Here is a 20,589-nt window from a genome sequence, read left to right on the forward strand (position 1 = left end):
TTATAACTACACACTACTGGAATATAACAAGTTTTTTTTTTTTTAAAAAAAAAAAAAATGAAATGTAGCAAGTTGGTAAGACTTCTCTACTTTACAAAATGAGAGTTAACTCTAAGAATTTAGTGTTTTCATGGTCCAACAGAATTGCATAAAATCACATCATAATCTAGCCCCAAAAGATATTGCAATAAAAGAAAAATGTCGACCCTCCATTAAACCAAAGATGTATTTTGAACCCAAATTATGCAATAATTTATATGGTCTATACAAGGCATTTCTGACCCCTGAAGAATGGATGTTCTAGTACTGAAATATATGCCAGAATATTTCCATTGAATTGAACTAATGCAATAAAAAAATTTATAGGCTTCAGAGCAATGCCATTTAGTGGCAGGAACGTTTGAAATTTGAATGCAACATTACCTCTGATCTCACCTTCTAAACAATTACTTATCCACATCCATATATGGCACATGTAATAGGTCAGAGATTGCTAATGCATCATCCACAATATCCAATTGGGTCCAGAATATGGTAGCATTTTACATGTTGAAATAACATTGCTGAGTGAAAGAGGGAGTCGGTTGTGTCAATCTTGGTTTGAGTTTACCATTCTAGGTTATGTCCAAGATTATTTAGGAGTCTACAATTGAATGGAGTTATTCTTATCTCCCTCTTGGAGTTATCTCTTCCTAAGATCAATGTATAGGTGAGGTGTGAGACATGAAGCATTAAAACAAAGTCTAGTTGAGGGTGAGAGACTTAACGAGATGGAGGAGTGTATAAGGGAGAGAAACAATTAAAGAAAGAGAAAGATATAGAGAATTGTAGAGAGAAGATTGAGCTTTTAAAAGAGTCCACTGTGGTCAATATTGAATTTGAATAAAAAGGTTTGTGTGTGATCCCAAATTATTTCCTATTTCTCTCTTCTTCTCCTCCCCCCTCATGCATGTGAGTGCCCAGAAATCAGGCTCGTCGACAATCAAAGCTTTTATGATTCTTTTCAACAATATGTTCTCTATATGGTGTGAAAGGAATCTTTCTTCAATTTCAAGCATATTAATATAGTTTTGGTTGACAGGGATCTTGGCATTGGGATTTCAGAATAAGAGCCAATGTTTTGAGTCACCTCAACGATATCACTAAAATGGACAAGGAAAACTCATGCTAAAATGTAAATTGGGTTGTCTGCTGCGTCACCCAAAATCATCAGCTACAAGGATAAGTAGAGAAATGAAGTGACAGTTACATTAACTTCTGACTGAAAAACAATTTCCTGGGAGCCAAAAACTGACAAGGAAATTTTGCAACGAAGGATATATCAAGCATGAAATCAGAGGGCTCTTCATTGTGCCTATGTGCCCTAACACAATAAAATTATGCATATTTATGGGAAGAAGTTATAAGCAGAAGAAAAACATGAAAATTTCGCATAATTCGAGAGAATTCCCCCAACCATAGCATTAAAGTCAACCAGTAGGGTTCTTTTGCTATATAATATTGATATGAAATGCTCTACCTGATAAGCTGGCATCAAATCCCAGTAGTCATCTAATAACTGTTCCAGCGAAGGACAACCACGTAGGTCATCGACATAAGTGAACAGGTAAGTTGTCCTATCAGTGGGACCAGAACCTGATGGAAAGGCCTGCCACACTATTTGAAAATCAGCAAAAGAATCCTTCATCAACTATAACGATTTAAAATCTCAGAATCATGTTTCCTGTGTTAGTATCGAACAAAGCACACACTACCATATTTGCAAGTAACTTCATAACTGGAGATGCCAGCCTGTGGAAGTACGGATTAAAGAGCAATTTTATGGCAATGTGGTAAAGGAAAACTGCCATTTACACGGTGCTGCTGCTTCCAAGGCTTTTCAAAATAACTAATTGAAAAGCAAATATCCTACACAAATATGATAGAATACACCATAGCAATACTTATAGCTCTTGTAAATATCATGGAAACACTACTTAACAAGCAAATTAAGGTCTTACATAGGTTCTGTTCCCATTTTATTACTAGGTTGTTCTTCAAGAACTTCCAGTAATCATCTTTCAATAAAAGGTGGCAATGGTGCAGACAACAATTTAAATATATCAATATAGAATGGCACTCCAGTCATGTACTCTTGAGATTCAGCACCCAGATCATAAAATTCCTGCTTACTTCAAATTGATATTTCATTTGAATTGCATCCACTGGAAAGTGAAACTATGTGATGTTTGGTATGTCCAATGTAGATTAAACAGAAGGCATTACCTCCCAAAAGTACTGGACTCTCGAATCTTCAATTGTTTTTACAGGCAAATTGCTAAAAATGACATCACTTGTTACATTCTCCTTAAAACCACGAGAACAAGTTCCAACCACAAGGCACATTCCATCTGGTTTCCTTTTTGATCTTATCTACAGAAGAAATGAATATTAATGTTTTAGAATCTCAACATTGTATGAACATAAAAAAAATTGTGTAGGATGCAGAATAAAAGTAGAATTTTTTCAAAATCCATCTCCCAATAAAGAAACTAACTTTGGATTTAGTTTCCCTATGGACAATAAACATATGAAATATCAAATTATATATGGGAACTATTTTGATGTAAATATATAACAAATATGACATGGGAACTAACCTGTTTCACGATGGGGGAGAAATTGCCCATTGCATCAATTATTAGACGTGAATATAGTTTCTTTTCTTTATCAATTTCTAGAACCTGCAAGGAAATGTTGAGTTATAATTACTAATTTCTGAATTTTTTCATGCTTCAAATCATCCTACCATATACATTACACACACACACACACACACACACACACACACACACACACACACACATACATATATATATATATAGGCGGATAGTGATCAGGCGGTCCATCCATCAAATGAAAGAATGGATTGGGCTGGCCATTTGACCGTATCTGCTAATCTGTTCAACCAAAGATCCGACGGTTGAGTATTAATATATATATAGATACACACACACACACATTTGAGTACTCAAACATAGTAATAGATACGATACTGATTTACAAAGTCAATAGTCAAAGCAGTTTCTCAAAAAAAAAAGTGAATAGTCAAAGCATAGCAATGTCCTGTTGACAAAGGCAGATGAGAAAATCAAACTCAATGAGCACATTTACGTAGTCTATTCTTTAAGAATTCCAGTGCTGATGTGCTGCAGAGTAGGGTATCATACCATCATCCATTAATCAAGATTCCTCATTATTTGTCTAACATTTTGGAGAAAAGATTTCTTTTTGATAAAATATTTCGGAGAAGAGATTATTATTCTGCTGATTTATCCAGATAATATGGTTTTTCTAGTCCTCAAGCAAAAATTATAACAGCAATCGAAGCTGCATATTTTCCTAACCTGGAGGTTTCTCAATCAGCCTAGGGCATTGGGTTTTCCAAAGAAGCAATGCCCAAAGCTGATAACTCAGGCATGGCTCATCAATAAGGAGTCTATTGATCCATACTAGAACAAAGTGTCAAGCATTACACTTTTGATATTTTGGCCTTTTCCCAATTCTTACACATTCCATAATTCAGTTGGGGCATTGTTGAATATTGACATTATTGTTGGAATTAGAAATCCTATTTTAGAATCCAACTCAAAAGCACACCACCAAGAAAACAGTAAACTAATTATGACCAAGTCCCCATGGTCAAGGATGCATCCCCACGCCCAACGCAAACCATATTAGCAAGAAGATCAACCATGCAGTTACCCTCACAAAAGGTGTAGCCAGAAAGATCTGACTACATATTTTTCCTCTCAAGGATAGAATCACACACTATCAGAATGGATGAGCAACTCATGTAAATACAATGCCAAGTCTGTTTATAAACAGCCAAAGCTCTTAAAGGTGTGGTACGACGAATACCAAGGTAATAAATCCAAAAATTTCTCTTTTCTCTATTAATAGCTGGAATTTCTACTTGCAAAATAGGTTAACATTATTAAATAAAAAATAAAAAAATTTCTATTTTCAATTGACACAATACAAGGCATAAATAAACCTACTATAATTTAGGATCTTTAACTCTTACTGCCAAATAAAAATTAAACTGAACTCAAACTTAAATTCTAATATAATTGGGAATTCTAATCTAAGTGGGAGTCCTAGACTAAGTAAGAATCCTAATTCAATAGGGCTTCTAATACAATTAGGACTTCTAAAACAAATATGAATTAAGAAATTGAAAATAAAACTAAGAAGACTCACTGAACCTTTGCCTAGGGTTACCCCCTTACCCCCTTAGGACTTAGCACACTCCACACCCAATTACCAAACCAATGGTGCACAATGATCCTTTGGTCCTGCTAAATCCTCTGAGCTAGGAAGAACCTTTGGAATACCCTCTAACAGGTCTATGGGGCTGAGACACTTGGTCTTTGGCTGGAGGCTTATGCATTAAAGTTACCTACTGATGATTCCTTTACTTCCAAAGGAATTCCTTTAGACTCTCAATGTTCGCTATGCTTCCAGAGTTGTGAAACTAGGTGTCATATCTTTCTTGATTGTTTATTTTCACTTGCTTTGTGGAGATGGTTCTTGGAGATATTTGGTATCCAAGTGTGGCCGAATGTTTTAAATATGCAGGAACTATCTCAGTGGTGGAACAATAAAGGTAGAACAACTACCTTTTCCACAAATATGGAGAGCTGGATTTATACTTACTCAATACCACATCTAGGGGGAGAGGAACTCAAGACGATTTAATCAACAAAAGAGGATATCCCTTGTGGTCATCACAAGTATCAAAAAACACATTATGGAAGCTGCAAGAGGGGGAACTTATCACCGAAAAGTCCTTTAGATCTCCAAATCCTGAGGACCTTTGATATCCCTGCAGGACGGTCAAGGCCAAAAACTCCCATGGAGATCATATGGAGGAAGCCGGCCGAAGGAAGGTTCAAGCTAAATTTTTGATGGTTGTGCACTGGGCAATCCAGGTCATTCTGGGGCGGGTGGTGTTTCCAGAAATTCAATGGGCATACCAGGTTAGACTTTTTCATCTTATCTGGGTAATACAACAAATTTCTTCGCAGAATTTTCTGCTCTGTTCCAGGGTATTGAGATTGCAAAGAAGTAAGGTGTGGAAAGGCTTTGGATAGAATGTGACTCAATAGCTGTTATTGAAGAAATTAAAGGCAAAAAAATCCCATGGAAATTTTCACAAAAATGGCTTATCCTTCGGACCTATTTGGATGCTATACCTTGGAAGATAACACACATCTCTATACCTTGGAAGATAACACACATCTTCAGGGAAGGAAACAATGTGGCTGACCTACTAGCAAAGAAAGCTGCATATTCTTGACTGACCAATTTCTGGGACTATCTACCTGATTATGTTCGGACTGAGATCACTTGGGATCTCATTGAGTACAAAAGATTTCGATTCATTACTTAGTCGACTGTTAACACTGCTGATGGCATTGCCAAAGGTGGTGTTCTCAGTTGTTTCTTGTATTATTGTATTTCCGTCTGGGAATGCCTAGATGTACCCATCTATTTATTAATAATATTGCTTACCTTTAGCAAAACAAATCTATGGGGCTGAGAGCACGGGCTACCAGAACAAGGGTTTCATAGATTCTTTAAAATGTTTTTGGGGCATGCTAAGCACCTCCCATTAACCAAGATATAGGGGGGCATGCCTCTTCTTCTTGACCCAGTTGGGGCATGCCATCCTACATTCTTATGGGTGGTGGCATGCCACCCTAGAGAGAAAGAAGGCTAGAGAGAGAGAGAGAAGATGCCATGGAGGGGGGGAGAGAGAGAGAGAGAGAGAGAGAGAGAGAGGTCTGAACACAAGGGAATAGAATTAGGGGAGGACCCTCTTTATATTGGCCTCAATGGCCAAGGGTATTCCACTTAGTATTGAGGATTCAGTTTGACCTTAGGATTCCTAGGTAATATGTGAAGTGAGGGAGAAAACAAATCAAAGCCATCCATTCATGAAATAAGCCAACATGATTTCGGAAGAATCTAGGAACTTTATCCCCCATTCATAATGAGAAATAAATTTCAAAAGAGTTCCCTTAAAGATTTGTTTAAGGATAACTTCAACTACAAAACTAGCAAAAGAAGTGATATGCAGCTAAATAATAGTGAAAAATACATATTAGTGTAAAATGATGGCATATTCAAAGGAATGTTCAAGCTTAACTTGGACAATGGCCCCAAAAGCCAATCCAATGCAGCAAGATTTGGGAGGGTGGTCAAGTAGAGTATATGGCAGCTAACTAGCTACTAAATGCTACAATGGCTTCCTAAAAATTTCCATTGCATATTGTTACTCAGCAGACCAATTGCTTTCCCTCTAGGGAACTTCTCAAATGTACAATGGCGTAAAGGATTTGGTTGAAGTTATGGATGTTAACAATTTTCATGCTATATCAGAGAAGCCTCAGACCAACTAGTTAGCTACTATAGGTTATCCTTAGGAAGAATTCAACATTTGGGAAGTACTAACACTTTGTAATATATACAAGTGCTTTAAAGCTTTCAAATTTTGGTTGAAGTTATGGAGGTTAACAATCTTCATGCTATATCAAAGACGCCTCAGACCAACTAGTTAGCTACTATAGGTATCCTTAGGAAGAATTCAACAATTGTGATGTACTAAAACTTTATTTATCTCACTGACTACAGTGAAAAATAGTTGTTTCAGAAACTTGTGCAGATGTAGCAACAACCAATGAAAGTTAATGTTCAAATCAGGATTAAATTACTAAGTACACATTTGATCACTTGTATATCTAAGAAAGAAATGATAAGACAAACTTGTTGTTGCCAAGGGTAACACAGAGATCATGCCTCACCAGAGAAATTGCCAATAGTTCTTTCATTCAATGCATATTCATCCAAAATGGTTTCAACAGAACCATATCACATGAAAAGCTTATAGGCTCTGAATCATTAAACAGGCCTCAATAAATGCCATCGCCCCAGCAGTAAGAAATGGTGATTTCCTTCACATCCTTGAAGACATGCAACAGAAATGACAGCTCATTGCATGGGTGATCTGTTTAGGAAGTCAAGGAGAAACATACCAGCCCGTGGAATACGTACAACGTGTCAATCAAGTTTAGAAATGATGCAGAATGAATCTTCAAATTATCTGATTCCTTATCAGTTTCAAGTTTATAATCCACATAGACATTTATATTGTAGGTAAAAAATTTCTACAATTGGTGGAGTTAGCCTTCATTTTTAAGGTTTCCTTGGTCAAGGCATCGAATTTTCATAACAACTCCTGTGCTGAGGCTTCACATGTATGAAACCCAGAAAACCAAAGTTGGTTCGCTCTCCACATCAATAGTTTATTGAACATAAGTAGATTCTCCCACATCCCTTAATTATGGCTGGAATACCTACTTAGTAGCTTCCTTAAAAAGTTAACCACCAAGCCAGAAAAAAATCATGCCAAGGTTCATCCTACCAAATAATTTAGAACGACATACCTCAAGGAGAAGTCCTCCGAGCAAAAACATAATGAAAATTTAATGAAAAGATAGAATAATCTCTTGACTGAATTGATTATTTTTAAAAAGTTGTATTTATTAACAACAGCCTTTAAAACTATCTCAAGATTTCAAATCCCCTAACAAATACCAGTGACAAACACACTTTGAAGTTTTAACATATTGCAGTAACAATATTATTAAGTGTAAATCTTTGATGTATTGCTAAATGCACAGTATACGCACCGCTACATCATCATATATGCATATGTTCGCCACACTTTGACCCTCAAAAATGACACCACCGAGGCTAAGAAAACGCCGCCTCATGATTTCTACAAGTTTGGCAGGCCTGTGAGCACCACAAATGTAACAAAAGTTTTACAAAAGGTCTCTCCTAAAATTTCATAAATTCTTAAATGATTATAAGAACTCACTCTAGAGAAAACTTCTACCACGTAAGCTGCTCAAAGAAAAGATCAATCCCATGTGAACTCATGGAGATCTAAATAACCAAAACATAAAATTTGAGAAGCAATGGGGCCACTCAAGAAAACCTTAACAACACCAATATCACATTTAAGTATTGAGACAAAACTAAAAACTTCTTTGCATGTCCATTGAGAGCAACAATCCAAGACTCCTAAGAAATGATTTGAAGTTATCCAAATTTCATATTCTCTTAAAAACTTGTCACACAAAAAATTATCCATGTCTAGATCTTCAAGCAATTGGAAATACATCACTGACAAACCACCGTTAGCCCCTTGATTGTGCACTGAATATCTCAATGTCATTATAAGGATGCAATGTACATCCCACATTTGTCAGTGCTTAACTTAGAGTTTCAACTGTACATCACAAGTGAAATCTTGACTCATCGCAACCCCTAACCTCAATCCCTGAATTCTATAAGAAAAAAGATTTCAGGTATTCATCTAACATGAAATTGCATCTTTACAACTTTTTTTGAGATAATTACATCTTTACCATTATTTATGTATGTACAGAGAGAGATTGGGTGAATGTATAGATGGTAGACAACCTCTAGTAGCTGACATCCTCTACGTTTCAAAAACTAATTAATTAAATAAGGGTTTTGGTAGACCTAATAGGCTGAAACTGAGGATTCACTGATGGTGTGTTTGAGACATATTTAGAGTGTATTTGATCAATGGGAGGTTAGAGAACCTCCACTAACATGATTTTAAGTATGATGATCCAGGAACCCGATGATATCCAGAAAGTATTCGATAAAGTTCTCCACGACTCCGAAATTGCATTAAGTTGGATCGGATCATTGTTATGATCAAAAACCAAAAATCAAAGGTGGATCATTTTCAGGGGAAAGAGAGCACAAGGCAAGATCGCATGCTCAGCACTAATCATGGCGGCATAGTTGGGCCGCAAGGTATAATTCTTTACCCTTGAACATGGCTCTAAATTAAAGTAGGGAAAGAAGATTCAATAAGCACGAAACTAAGAAAAAAATTTGACTTCAATACCTCTAATTCATTAGAATAGTGAGGGATATCTTGGCACTAAAAGGTGAAATTAATTATAAATAAAGTATGGAGAGCAAGAACTAGTCACACAAGTTACAAGCCATAAAGAGCTAATGTACCCTTAGTGTGAGACATGGATGGATGTGTACACTCAATAAAAGGTGGTGGACATAAGTGATGAGTTTTGGTGTCTTGATTCTAGATCAATGATATATGATTCAAGTAGAAAGTAAGTTTCGGTCGAGCTCATTCAAGCGTAAAGCATATTTGCGGACTATGTTTGGACTATAGATATGGACAATGTGTGAATGTGAAAACGATGCGGATTATGCGTGGATAATGTGTGACATATAGTCTATGCATGGACAACATGCGAATGTGGAACCATGTGGACTGCATTTGGACAATGTTCCATATGAGACATTGTCTATGGAAAAATTGAACATCTGTTGGAGACCTTGATCGCAAGGTACATTGAAAAATTGAATATTGATGACTAAGTCCTTAAAGATGCATGTTAGACTCCATAAGATACATTCTGGGCCATCCAAATGCCAAGATAGTAGTTATGCGAAAATGAAGTCAAGGATTGTACTCTCAAATCATGGCAAAATTAGTAATGCTTAGGTCCCAGCTCATTTTCTTATGGATTATGGTGATAAATCGCACGTGATGGCTTGGATCAGAAGAAATGTTTATGTTGAGAATAAATGTTTTCAAAAAATGTGTGAATTTTTAATATTTCTCGAAAAACTGGTAACTCCCACATCAAATGCATTAAGAACAATCGAGACCATTAGCCACTAGATGGCAATATCTAAAACCTTGATTATCAAACAAAGGGACTTCCAAGCCTTAAGAGCATAAGCTTGAAGAAACAAGGGAGACCATATAATAAGAACTTAGTTTTATTGGTTCTATTGCTCCCCTAAGTATAGTTGGATGGAATTTAATATTGGATTCTGTGGAACTTCGTTTAATCAATGATAGAAGATTACATGGAATTTCACTTTGAAGTATTCCACGACCTGATAGTCCTGGGTGCCACACTAAGACCAAGGGGCATCCAAACTATTGCGGAAGAAATTTCTCCAGACTATACTCAAGTAGTAATAAATATAGAGTGGAATACTTCATAAGTCATTAAACTCTTAGAAAAGAGAATATGATGCCTATTTGAGTTCTATTGCATTTCTCTAAAGGGAACCTACAGTATTTGTTGCAGAAGGATGAAATACTTAAAAGCATTTGTCTTTGCCCAAACTTGTTTCGAAGATCTTACAAAAGCCAACCTTCTTGTGTTCAGCGAGGAGAAATCTGATAAGGATATTCAAATGAGATAGTAAACCTAGCCATGACCATGGTCTCGAACTTTGAATTTTATCTCAACTAAGGTTCACATAAAGTCCCTCGAACAGGCAATATGTGAAAAATGATTTATGAAAAACAAAGAATTTTTGGTCTTCAATCTTGAAATTCTCTTTATGAACCTATGTGTCTTATTGTGCGAAAGATAAAGCATTGTGCCATATAGGAAAAACATTAAGTATATGATAGGTGCCACCAGCAAGTTATATTAAGGCCACTTGTATGTGTACTAGGCACCAATCTATGATTCTTGATTTTCCAATACAAGGGATCGATGCAATAGAATCTTCGAGGACTTACATAGGTTCACGAACTAAATGCAAAGGGATATCGCCATGCCATGCCAATGCAAACATTATTGGTTTGCTTATGCATTAGCGACCCACTGAGCAGCCTCATATGGTCTCAGAGAGACTTGGAGAGCCCCTTAGTGGGCACCACAAGACCAATGCGAGGCTACATAAATATATGTGGGGTCCTATATGTGCAAGAACAACAGCTGTGTAAAATAGGACTCCATTTGTGGGTAAAACACTGATTAAACATATGCAATTTGGTTGAACCTAAGCAGTTTGAATTTTGGGCAAATGTATGACTCATAAGCCATGAGAAAATCAAATTTGAAAATATGGCTATGAGAGCACTTGTGAGATTAGGGTATGAAAGAACTCCGATCAAAGGATTATTAAGATCCGCTATTTATGAGGCCTAACAGGCAAAGGTAGTCCTAAAGCTATATGAGAATGCCCCAGATATGAATGTGCTTGGTTAATCGAATTTCCATTATCCATGGTGATGCGAATAAACAGTTCACATTGGGTTTAAATGTTGATCATGGTGAGAGAATTATTCCTTAATAGTTAAAAGAAATAGTCTACTATGGAGTAATGTGCCATGGGATATGAGTATGCAGTTTCTAGGGAAGCAATGTGGATTATGCTTCGATCCATGAGTTTTGAAAGGAATGATGTATGTGTGATAATTGAATGAAGATTAAAAGCGGACTAGGGACCAAAATTCCATAGGAAAATCCAAGCACATCAAAGCCACTTCTAACATATAAGATAAAATTGATAAAGGCAAGATGGAGCTGGCTTACATTGCCACTAATGCTATGCACACGAACTCCATGACTAAGGGCCTTATAGTTACCTAATGTGATGTGACTCATGTGAGCATACGTCATCATTGTGTGAGAGATTAAGTAAGATTGTATGAATACAAATATGTGCAAGGCCTCAAAAAGGCTAAGTCACAAATCATGGAATTATGTGGCCTTTCCAAGCCTTGACACTTGATTTTATGGTTCTTGACTCCAGTGGGAGTTTGCGATCCAAAAGGGTCATGAGCTACACTCTGAGTTTTAGGGTTTGGAACCTAGGTTTGGTGTCACATGGAGTCACTAAAACCTCGGACCCACTGGGCATTGGATATGGCCATGTATTAACCATAAGTGTTATACATCATCCCTCAATCAGGTCGCTAGTAGCTCAATGGACACATTTTAGCCACAAGGCATTTGATATTATGTATGGTTATAATTGAGATATATGTGTTTAGCCCTCTATGGGAAGGCCTGGCTAGGACAAGGGCCAGTTTTATGAAGCCACACTTCAGGTTGATCCACCGGATAGCAAGCGTGCATATGTGCTCGAAAGAGGAACCCTTCCACCCACATAGTGGTGCATGTGTTGCTTGTCCATGAGGGGGTGCACCTACAATCCACTTGAGTTCTAAGAATTCCACCATCTATCGATAGGATTTGATAGGCCAAGTATGAGCCCTTGCTTGAGACAATGGGTCCTGGGTTCATTGAGTTAGTTTGAGAAAATGGTAAGGATTTCTGGAATGACCCAAAGTGTAGTGTCTTGGTATTATGCCTTGTCAAATCCATAGATACCTAATTTTCCTTCAAACGATTTTATTAATTGCCCAAAATGATTTGATTTGATAGAGAATGTTTAAAAATGATATTTGGTGATTTTTGTGAATTCTTAGCAATTTTATTTATGGTATTTTTCAGAAAAAACAGTCTGTTTGGCTTACTTCCAAACAAGAACAGCATATGTGAGCTATGCACACGTGGGTCTAAATGGCAAATAGACCCACAAATGTGTATATGTACATGGGATTCACATGTGTTAGTCCATCTCATTCTTTTCCAAACGTGGCTGATATGGCATGACAACATGCTCATGACATCACATGTGACTCCATGTGGAGGAGCCTTCTACCATAAAGGGTGTTTGACTAGGTATGTAAGTGAGATATTCATGATATCCATGTTTTAAGAGGAGTGCACATGGAGGAAAACTCTATAAGAGGTACTATATCATGGGCCTAACCCTAGGTTGATCATTTACAAAAGACACTTGTCATCATTTCCCTAATTTCATGGATTTCCCATGTGATAGAGAGAGAAACACCAAGTTCCTAATTAAAGACTTAGAGAGAGAAGAATTAAAAAGAAAGGACATACCCCTCTCAACACTTTTCTCTCACATTTTATTTGAAACCATGGGCAATTATGTAAGATATTATCAACTTGAATTTGATTGAAATTTGATTGAATTTAATTTCACTTAGTGAGAAACTTTGAATTTAAACATTGGAGGGAAATTTGGAATTGAATTAACCAACAAATAATGGTGTTAAATCCCAATTCTTGAATTGTGATAGTCAACAAGACATTGCATGGCTAAGATCAAGCCTCTCTCACCCCATAGGATTCCTAACTTGATGGCCCTAAATGAACCTCCCAAACTGAAGCTCCTAGACCCTCTACCCAAAACCTATAATAGTAACCTTCTCCCCTCATTTTAACACACCCTTTGAGCTTATGCTAGAGAGAGGAGAGTAAGAGTGAGAGTGGCGTGCCAGAGGAAGAGAGAGTGACCTAGATTGAGAGAGTGATCAGGAGAGAAAAGAATAGCATGCCATTGTCACTTCTTTACTCCACCCTAAAGAGAGAAACGTGGCATACCATTGCCACCACTTGTAGTGAATTTCAGAGAGAGAATCATACCCAATGCTTTCAAGGGAGAGAAATAGTGAGTGAAATACTTGTTTAAAGAGAGAAGAGCCAATTTCATGCTCCATGGGCCCATGGCATAAAGCTCCAAGCCCCTTCTTCAACCCTTGCTTCAACAACCTCCATGAGCATCTTCTTAAAGCTTTTCTACTCCATTTAAGGTTAATTGCTGTTGTAAAATTGCACTTATAGCAAGGTACGATAACTCTCTAAATCCTCTTTTCAATATGTTTTCAAGCCATAAGCATGTCATTCAAAGCCCCTTCTATGCTCCATTGATTTACCCTCAAATTGGCTTCAATTTTGAGATCAATGAACCTTGTTCGTTATGGCGTGTAATAAGTCCCCGAAGGTAATCCTAGGCAAAGCTCTTGAGGGTTTGCTTCCATTGGCTAATGCCTCCCATGCACACATTTGTAAAGATTGCAATTGAGTCATTGTAGATGTAAAAGTGTTTGAATCAATTCTAAAAGAAATTGTATATGGTTGAATTTCAATTGTATGTATGAGTTAAATGCAATCTACAGTTGTCTTAGTGAATGAAAATGGTTATGGAAATGAAAAGAGGTGTTTCTTCATCATCATCAGAGCCTTTTCCCAATTATTTAGGGTCGGCTACACAAATCCACGTCTCTTATTCTGCTCTATCAAGGGCCACACCCTTAGGGGATGTGTTTCATAAGAGAAGGGCCACACCCCTTTCTCTCTCTTAGATTACTAATATATTTGCAATGAATTGATATGACAGTAGCACTCATTGCATATCATATTGGATTTCTATCCATTATAATGGAGTATTAGGCTTTCTTCTCACCAAGGAAAGAGAATAACATGATATTGGACTGTAGATTCCTGAGACTAATTTTTCTCTCGTTTCTATTTTTCTTACTCACTGCTTTCTACCACCCCTCATTTGTCACATCCATGGGTTTCTGACATTAATTTTTTGGTGGATTACTATTTGCTTGAGTGAGTTGGGATGAGATTGGTTGAGGATGACAGTGTTTGGAAGTTTGACGATGTGCTGGTCAGTTGATATGGATTGTTCTTAGGATTGGCCTAGATAGACAGCATGGGTATAACATTCTCAGTTATGTTGATGAGGAAGGCTTTTATGGTATGAAGGATATGTGCTTTTGACTAGTTTTCATTTTGGACACTTGTTCTGAATTTCCTTCTTTTCTTTTCTTTTTTTAAAGGAAAGCCTACCTATTGCAGCATTTCGTTTTTGAATATAATCTATCGCAGCATTCTTAAATACAATAAAAATTTGATAATAGCGGGGGAATCGCCCAATCTAACCAAGTGGTGTAAAAAATGAGGTTGTGCATATGTAGGCAGAGCAATGTTGGTAGGTAAGCAATTCTTGTAATGGACCCATGTGAGCAATTGTTTGGAGTGAAACTTGCTTAAATAATTGTTCAATGGAATTAGCTCCTGGACTAGAATACTGTGGATAAGTGATCTTTGGGAGCCTCGATCCTAAGTTCGACGGACCACAATCCCATTCAGAGCTTCCCTCGCACCTTTGTCCAGTAACTATGGCCATAACCCATGGGTGCTCTGCACTTCTACTTCTAAATGAAGAAAAGTATGGCATCTTCATTGTCTAGGAATTTCCAGACTACAGGAGCCAATGTCTTCCATACCTTCGTAGCCCAAACTTCCACTCTTTGAGGTCATGTCTTTTGAGCTGGAATTTTCCGGGGGAGAACACCTTTGAGCATCTCAAATCTATCTTCCTCAATTGTGTCACCAACTCGAATATAAGTTTTTCGATTGGAGCATAAATAATGCAAAACTGGTTAGGTATGCTTTTCTGGAAGATGGTAGACTAGTTTATGGGGAGGTGCAGGTAATAGTGTTCCTCTGGAATGGCAGGGATGATGGCATTAAGTTGAGGGAGTTGGCACCCATGGGGACTTCATATCTCTTTTCTCTATGTTTAAATCTGTCAAATATGAAGATTCCTTCAATGGTAGGTGAAAAATTTGTGATCCATAGGGATACTGATGTTGCACTTTAGTCATTTCTCAAACCCAGATACGCATACTCACTCGGCCAGTAAAAAATATACAAGCATACCAGCACAAGTTCTTTTACATCACAGTTCCTTCAAGATGAAACTTATGCAGAAAGCATAAAGATTAAAGCACATAACTTACAATGCAAAACCAGAAAGAAAAAAGTGTCAAACAAATATTGTAAAATTTTGGAGGATATTTGTTCTAATGTAAACTTCTTTCCTAGATTTTCTGCAATATACATCTCATCAAATGCTTCCCTTGGAAATATCAATAAAAACCAAATGGACTTAGAAGATTGACAATATGGATACTACCAAGAATTGGGCATTAGATAGTCATCTATTTGTAAATTTGAATCTAGATATAGAAAGCACAAGAGGAACTTTGTGAGAAGAGTTATTCAGAAAGAGTATGCTTACAAGACACCAAGATTAAGGATGTCCTCGACCCATATATCACCTTTTCCCTCAAATCCACATCTGTTCTGTAAAAAAATTAAATGACCTACAGAGCATGAATAACATGAAGGCGCACAAGGACAGCTATCTCGAAGACCAGAATTTCATTTAAACAGATTTGACTGAATATATGAGTATATGATGACTTACGGGGTTAAACTTTATTACACTAATTTGTTCTATGTCATCCCTTTCAAGAATACCAGCTTCAACAAGTTCCAACAGCTCGTTCATAGATATATTCCATTCTTGTGCCCTCTGATCATTGCAAACTTCTATAATTAGTCAGCTTAATGACACCCAAACAGATAATTCTTAATCATATGATAATAATTCAGCCGACCGAAGAGCTCACCCCTTTAATCACATTCTTTTCAATAATCCCTACTCGAAGGCCTTTTGTTCTCAATGCAGTAGCCAAAAAGATTCCCAATGTACCACCACAAACTAATACATCAAAAATTTCTTGTATTTCATTTTCCGATTGAGAATGCCTACATGTGCTTGGGAATCTCTTAACAAGTTCTATGGTTTCATTTGTATCTGCAACAGGATAGAAGATTAGCATTCTCTTTTCCAAGATATTAAAGTTTCCAACTTTAAAATAACATGTAGAAGTAGACATTATGATGGAAAAGTTTCATGATACACAAAACTATGTGAAAGAACTGAAAACCACTAAGTTACAACACTATGTGCGTTGGACACTTTTGGTGGGTCAGCTCTGACATGACACACATGTCCGACATGAACACACCCACGATCTGCTCAGACATGTCTGTAGTGTGTCCTGAACAAATTTCATTCCACAGACAGTCACTTGATATGTCCAACATCAATATGTGTGTCCAAATACTAGACCCATGCATCGAAATATTTGGACACATATAGCCAACATTTGGACACTTGTGTCCATTTACTTGGTCACATGTCCAGAGCTCTAGACATATGTATTAGCACTATTTGCATGTCTATGATCTCGACAAATCTAAGCATCGGACATGCCTGTTTTATTTTAAGTTGTTTTTTGTTACTAACGAGTTACAAATTAAATATGCATTTTACAACTTGTATCAAGCAGTCATGTCCAACATGTCATTTTATGAGGAGCTGTCAAACACATCCTCTGTGTCAGATGCAGAAACACAAATCTGTCACCTTGGACCATCAGAAAAAGAACATGAGAAAAGTGACCAAGAACCTGCCTGGTTTTGGTGAGCAGATACTTAGCCGTATCCGATCCAACCTTTTCAAAGCCTCATATGAGTAGGCTCCACCAGCACCTCCCACTTCACCATTTATTGAAACATTTCCCAAGATTTCCTACAGAAGGATAATTAGCAATAAACTGCATTCGAGTTGAATTTAAGAACTGTATGATATCTGACATTAGCAAAGGAAAATGAAAAGATAGCCACAAGAAGACTAGAGAGGCCAATATGAAAAACTAGTGATAAATCAGCCAGATGGTATGCATTGAGCAAACGAAGCTTTAATTCCACAATGACTGGTTAACAACACAGCACAAATTTATTCAAATTGAGAAAGTATTGTAACTTTAATATATGAACAATTGTTTCATACAGGCTGGACCACATTTCTACAATATGCAGTTCAGAGGTATAAAGCATCCATCTTAAAGACGGACGCAAATAGGTGGTCCATGTAAAAACAATTGTAACTAACGATCCAAATGTTTTCTTAATATAATTATTATTTCTAGTTTTCAAATTTTTTTTTTTTTTCATAATCATGATCTCCATGTTAAAGATTATATATTCTCTAAAAATTAGGATTAAATTATATTTAAAAAATATATTTATTAAGCCAGAATTTCTATTTGTGCTATTATGCCAGCATTTCTATTTGTGCGCGCTTGGCCGCATGCTAACCGCGTCCTTAATCGATAAAGTAAGATGCATAATGGAACAAATAAAAATTGTCTCTTACTACAGATGCTTATCTGATCAAAAGTCGATGTATGAAGCACAAAATCAATCACCTCAAACAAGCTGTGGAACTGATATACCTGATTAGACTGCCATCAAGTCTGTACATCTTTCTGACACTTATATTGCTATGTACATGGTGCATATGGGAAACATTCTTTTAAATGCTAGCTAAAGGCATTTATTGGACACATTCTTTTAGTACTAACCATAAGGCATGAAGCACATACATTTTCTAAATGATAATTTATATGCTAGTGAAGAGTTTGCCAGTTTGTCAGATCACAAAAGCCCAGAGTTCTATCGTTCCGAATGCTCTTTTGTACTTTTGGGGTTTTTAATGTTTAGTACAATGGTGAGTTAAAAAGTGCTTGTTTTATATAGTTTGATAATTAGAAAACAGATACAATGCATAAACCTCAACCATGAGAAATTATTCAATGATGCTTGATAATTTCAGAAAGTTGGTTTAGGTATTGATACTAATCAAAAGAAACCTGAGGCTAAATGTAGAAAACCCACTAGGCTTGTAAATACTCTAAGTTGGACACTCAAATGATCCTGCTACTTCACAAGTGCATTATATTTCCTCATGTTTGGGGCATCAAAAACACTATATATTGGTTAAGTTTTTAATGAAGCATGCATGTTGATGAATAATTAATTAGGGATAACAAAGGTTTTGAATAAAATAACTATAACCAATAAGCATAATGTTTTATAGAGATTTTGTGATAGAGTTATGTTTAGAGCAATTTTGAACAATGAAGATTTGGAGGGAAATATATGTTGCCAACCTCTTCTAGCTTCTAAGAACATTATTTGTTTTCAAGCTAAACTTTATTAAGAAGGCCAAATTGCATAAGTGACATTTTCATGTCGAACTTTAGTTTGAGCTTTTAAGAGATCTGTGACTGGAGTTCATGAAGCAAAACTCGTTGGTTCCAAATTCTTCTTGCAAAGGACCTCGTCTCAGCAAAACAATTTATGTCCAAGGAAAACATCTTAAGACCTAGTACTGGGCTTCAATTTCTCTGAATGGAGCATGGTATTATTTTTTTTGTGAAAATTAATGGAGGATAGAGTTTAAGCTCATTTGACATTTCAAGGATCAAAACTATATGAAGAATGATGCAGCAACTATCTCGGTGAATATGTTTATCTCCCACTGTTGTGTAATGATCACAAAGTAGAGAATTTGGGATAATCTCTACTTATATCAACATGGGCCACATGACAAATAACTGGGTTCCACCAAATCCAGATATAAAGAAGAAGCAGATGGTTCCGAGTCACTTGTTGGCGATGAACCAGAATTTAAAATCCCCAAAGTTCAGTCCTCCTTTCATGGTTTCCACATACGCATAAAGTTTTTCCATTACGTAACACACAATAAAACATAGTGAGTGACAAATCTCTATCCTACTACATCTTCACAGCTTCTCTTCAGTCCGTTCTCCCAGCATGGCCTTACTAATTCAGGTTTAGCTTTAGCCATAAATGTGCAGTGCCCATTTTCCCGCACTCCAAAATAACAAGAGTTTTTCAATTCTGGTAAATCAATCCACGCAACCTACATTTCCAGTGGTTGGTTACCATGATAATTATTTGTCGGATATCCCCATCTCAGAATTCACCAAAAATATCTCAAAATTCACGAGAATAACTCAAAAGAAAAACCTGCAGGCACCAGTCTAAACTCTGAATCAACTTGCAATGCACTTCCAGTAGATAGAGAAAAAATGGAAAATGAGAATTAAAAAGCATCGAAAAATCATAGAACTGATACGTACTTGAGTCTTGGAGACAGCTGCATTAACGGTTAGGCTCCGATACCTATGCAAAGCTCCAAGAGGGAGAAAAGCAGGGCACATGAGACCATGAACAAGAGCAACTGAACCCGCCTGCATTTCTCTCACCTATCAAACCACGAAGAGAGGGGGACAATATTTGAGAGAGAGACAGAGAAAAAGAGACAGAGCTTGGGTTTCCTATCTTTAGCCGGAGGACCCGTGACAGTGAAGTCTCGTTACCATGCAGCTTCTCGAAGTGACGAACATGGACTGGGAGCGGATTTTAGTCTAAGAACGCATTTTGTACTCCAGCAGGAGAATACTAGATACGTAGACCCCTCAGGTCCTTTCGCAAAGATTGGATTATGAATTTTTAGACTAATAAGAAAGGGATCGCTTATAAAGAGACCGTTTATCTTTTGTCCATGGAGACCGCAATAATTTTCACTCATTAAATATCAAATTAGATGACTTGAGGTAACTAACGAAGTTTCATAAAAAAAATTTGAACTTTGTGTCTATTTAATGATACTCTTACAACCACCCATTTTGAAATTTAAAGGACGGGAATGATTGTAACCTCTATGTATAAAAATAAATGGTTTTTTTGTAGACAATCCCATTAAAAAATTATGACATCTCGTTCAAAAAATACCAAGGTAATATAATAAAGAAAACTTTATCTTTAGTACAAAGTGCTTATAATTAATCTTGACCATTGGATATGAACTTAGATGGCTGCATTTATTTCATTGACCAAGCACAAACTTCAAAATAAATTTTTTCGAACTTTGTGACACAACCAAACTATCATATTTTACATCAAATGGTTATAAATAATTTTGACCTCTTTGGATCAAAATTTAACTGTCTCATTACATCCAATCCCTAATTATATGGGATTGTATACAATGAGAATGTTCACATCTAATATATGCATGATTATCACTTATAAATGACAAATTTGG

At 36.6% G+C, this 20,589-nt stretch overlaps 1 protein-coding gene across 6 annotated transcripts in view; it reads right to left on the reverse strand.

Moving 5' to 3' along the window:
* LOC18428156 (Lycopene beta/epsilon cyclase protein) overlaps positions 1 to 19,791 on the reverse strand; it is a 45,643-nt gene extending 25,852 nt beyond the window's left edge. For 2 of the 6 annotated variants that reach the window (XR_016042648.1, XM_006837196.4), the window contains exons 1-9: positions 19,622 to 19,791; positions 17,085 to 17,202; positions 16,235 to 16,422; positions 16,030 to 16,137; positions 15,841 to 15,905; positions 7,737 to 7,842; positions 2,640 to 2,723; positions 2,266 to 2,412; positions 1,520 to 1,648 (exon numbers count right to left, since the gene is read on the reverse strand). Coding sequence is in view for 5 of the 6 variants with exons in the window: in XM_006837196.4 (XP_006837259.1) it covers positions 1,520 to 1,648; positions 2,266 to 2,412; positions 2,640 to 2,723; positions 7,737 to 7,842; positions 15,841 to 15,905; positions 16,030 to 16,137; positions 16,235 to 16,422; positions 17,085 to 17,202; positions 19,622 to 19,738 (1,062 nt within the window). In the remaining variant the exon portion in view is untranslated. The remainder of the gene's footprint in view (positions 1 to 1,519; positions 1,649 to 2,265; positions 2,413 to 2,639; positions 2,724 to 7,736; positions 7,843 to 15,840; positions 15,906 to 16,029; positions 16,138 to 16,234; positions 16,423 to 17,084; positions 17,203 to 19,621) is intronic. The other 4 variants (XM_088849599.1, XM_088849598.1, XM_088849600.1 and 1 more) reach the window with 4 other exon arrangements.
* Between the last annotated feature and the right edge of the window lie 798 nt (positions 19,792 to 20,589).

The sequence above is a fragment of the Amborella trichopoda genome, chromosome 10 (genome assembly GCF_054954075.1).
Source record: "Amborella trichopoda isolate Santa Cruz 75 chromosome 10, AtrichopodaSantaCruz75HAP2 v2.0, whole genome shotgun sequence".
Classification (NCBI taxonomy): Eukaryota; Viridiplantae; Streptophyta; class Magnoliopsida; order Amborellales; family Amborellaceae; genus Amborella; species Amborella trichopoda.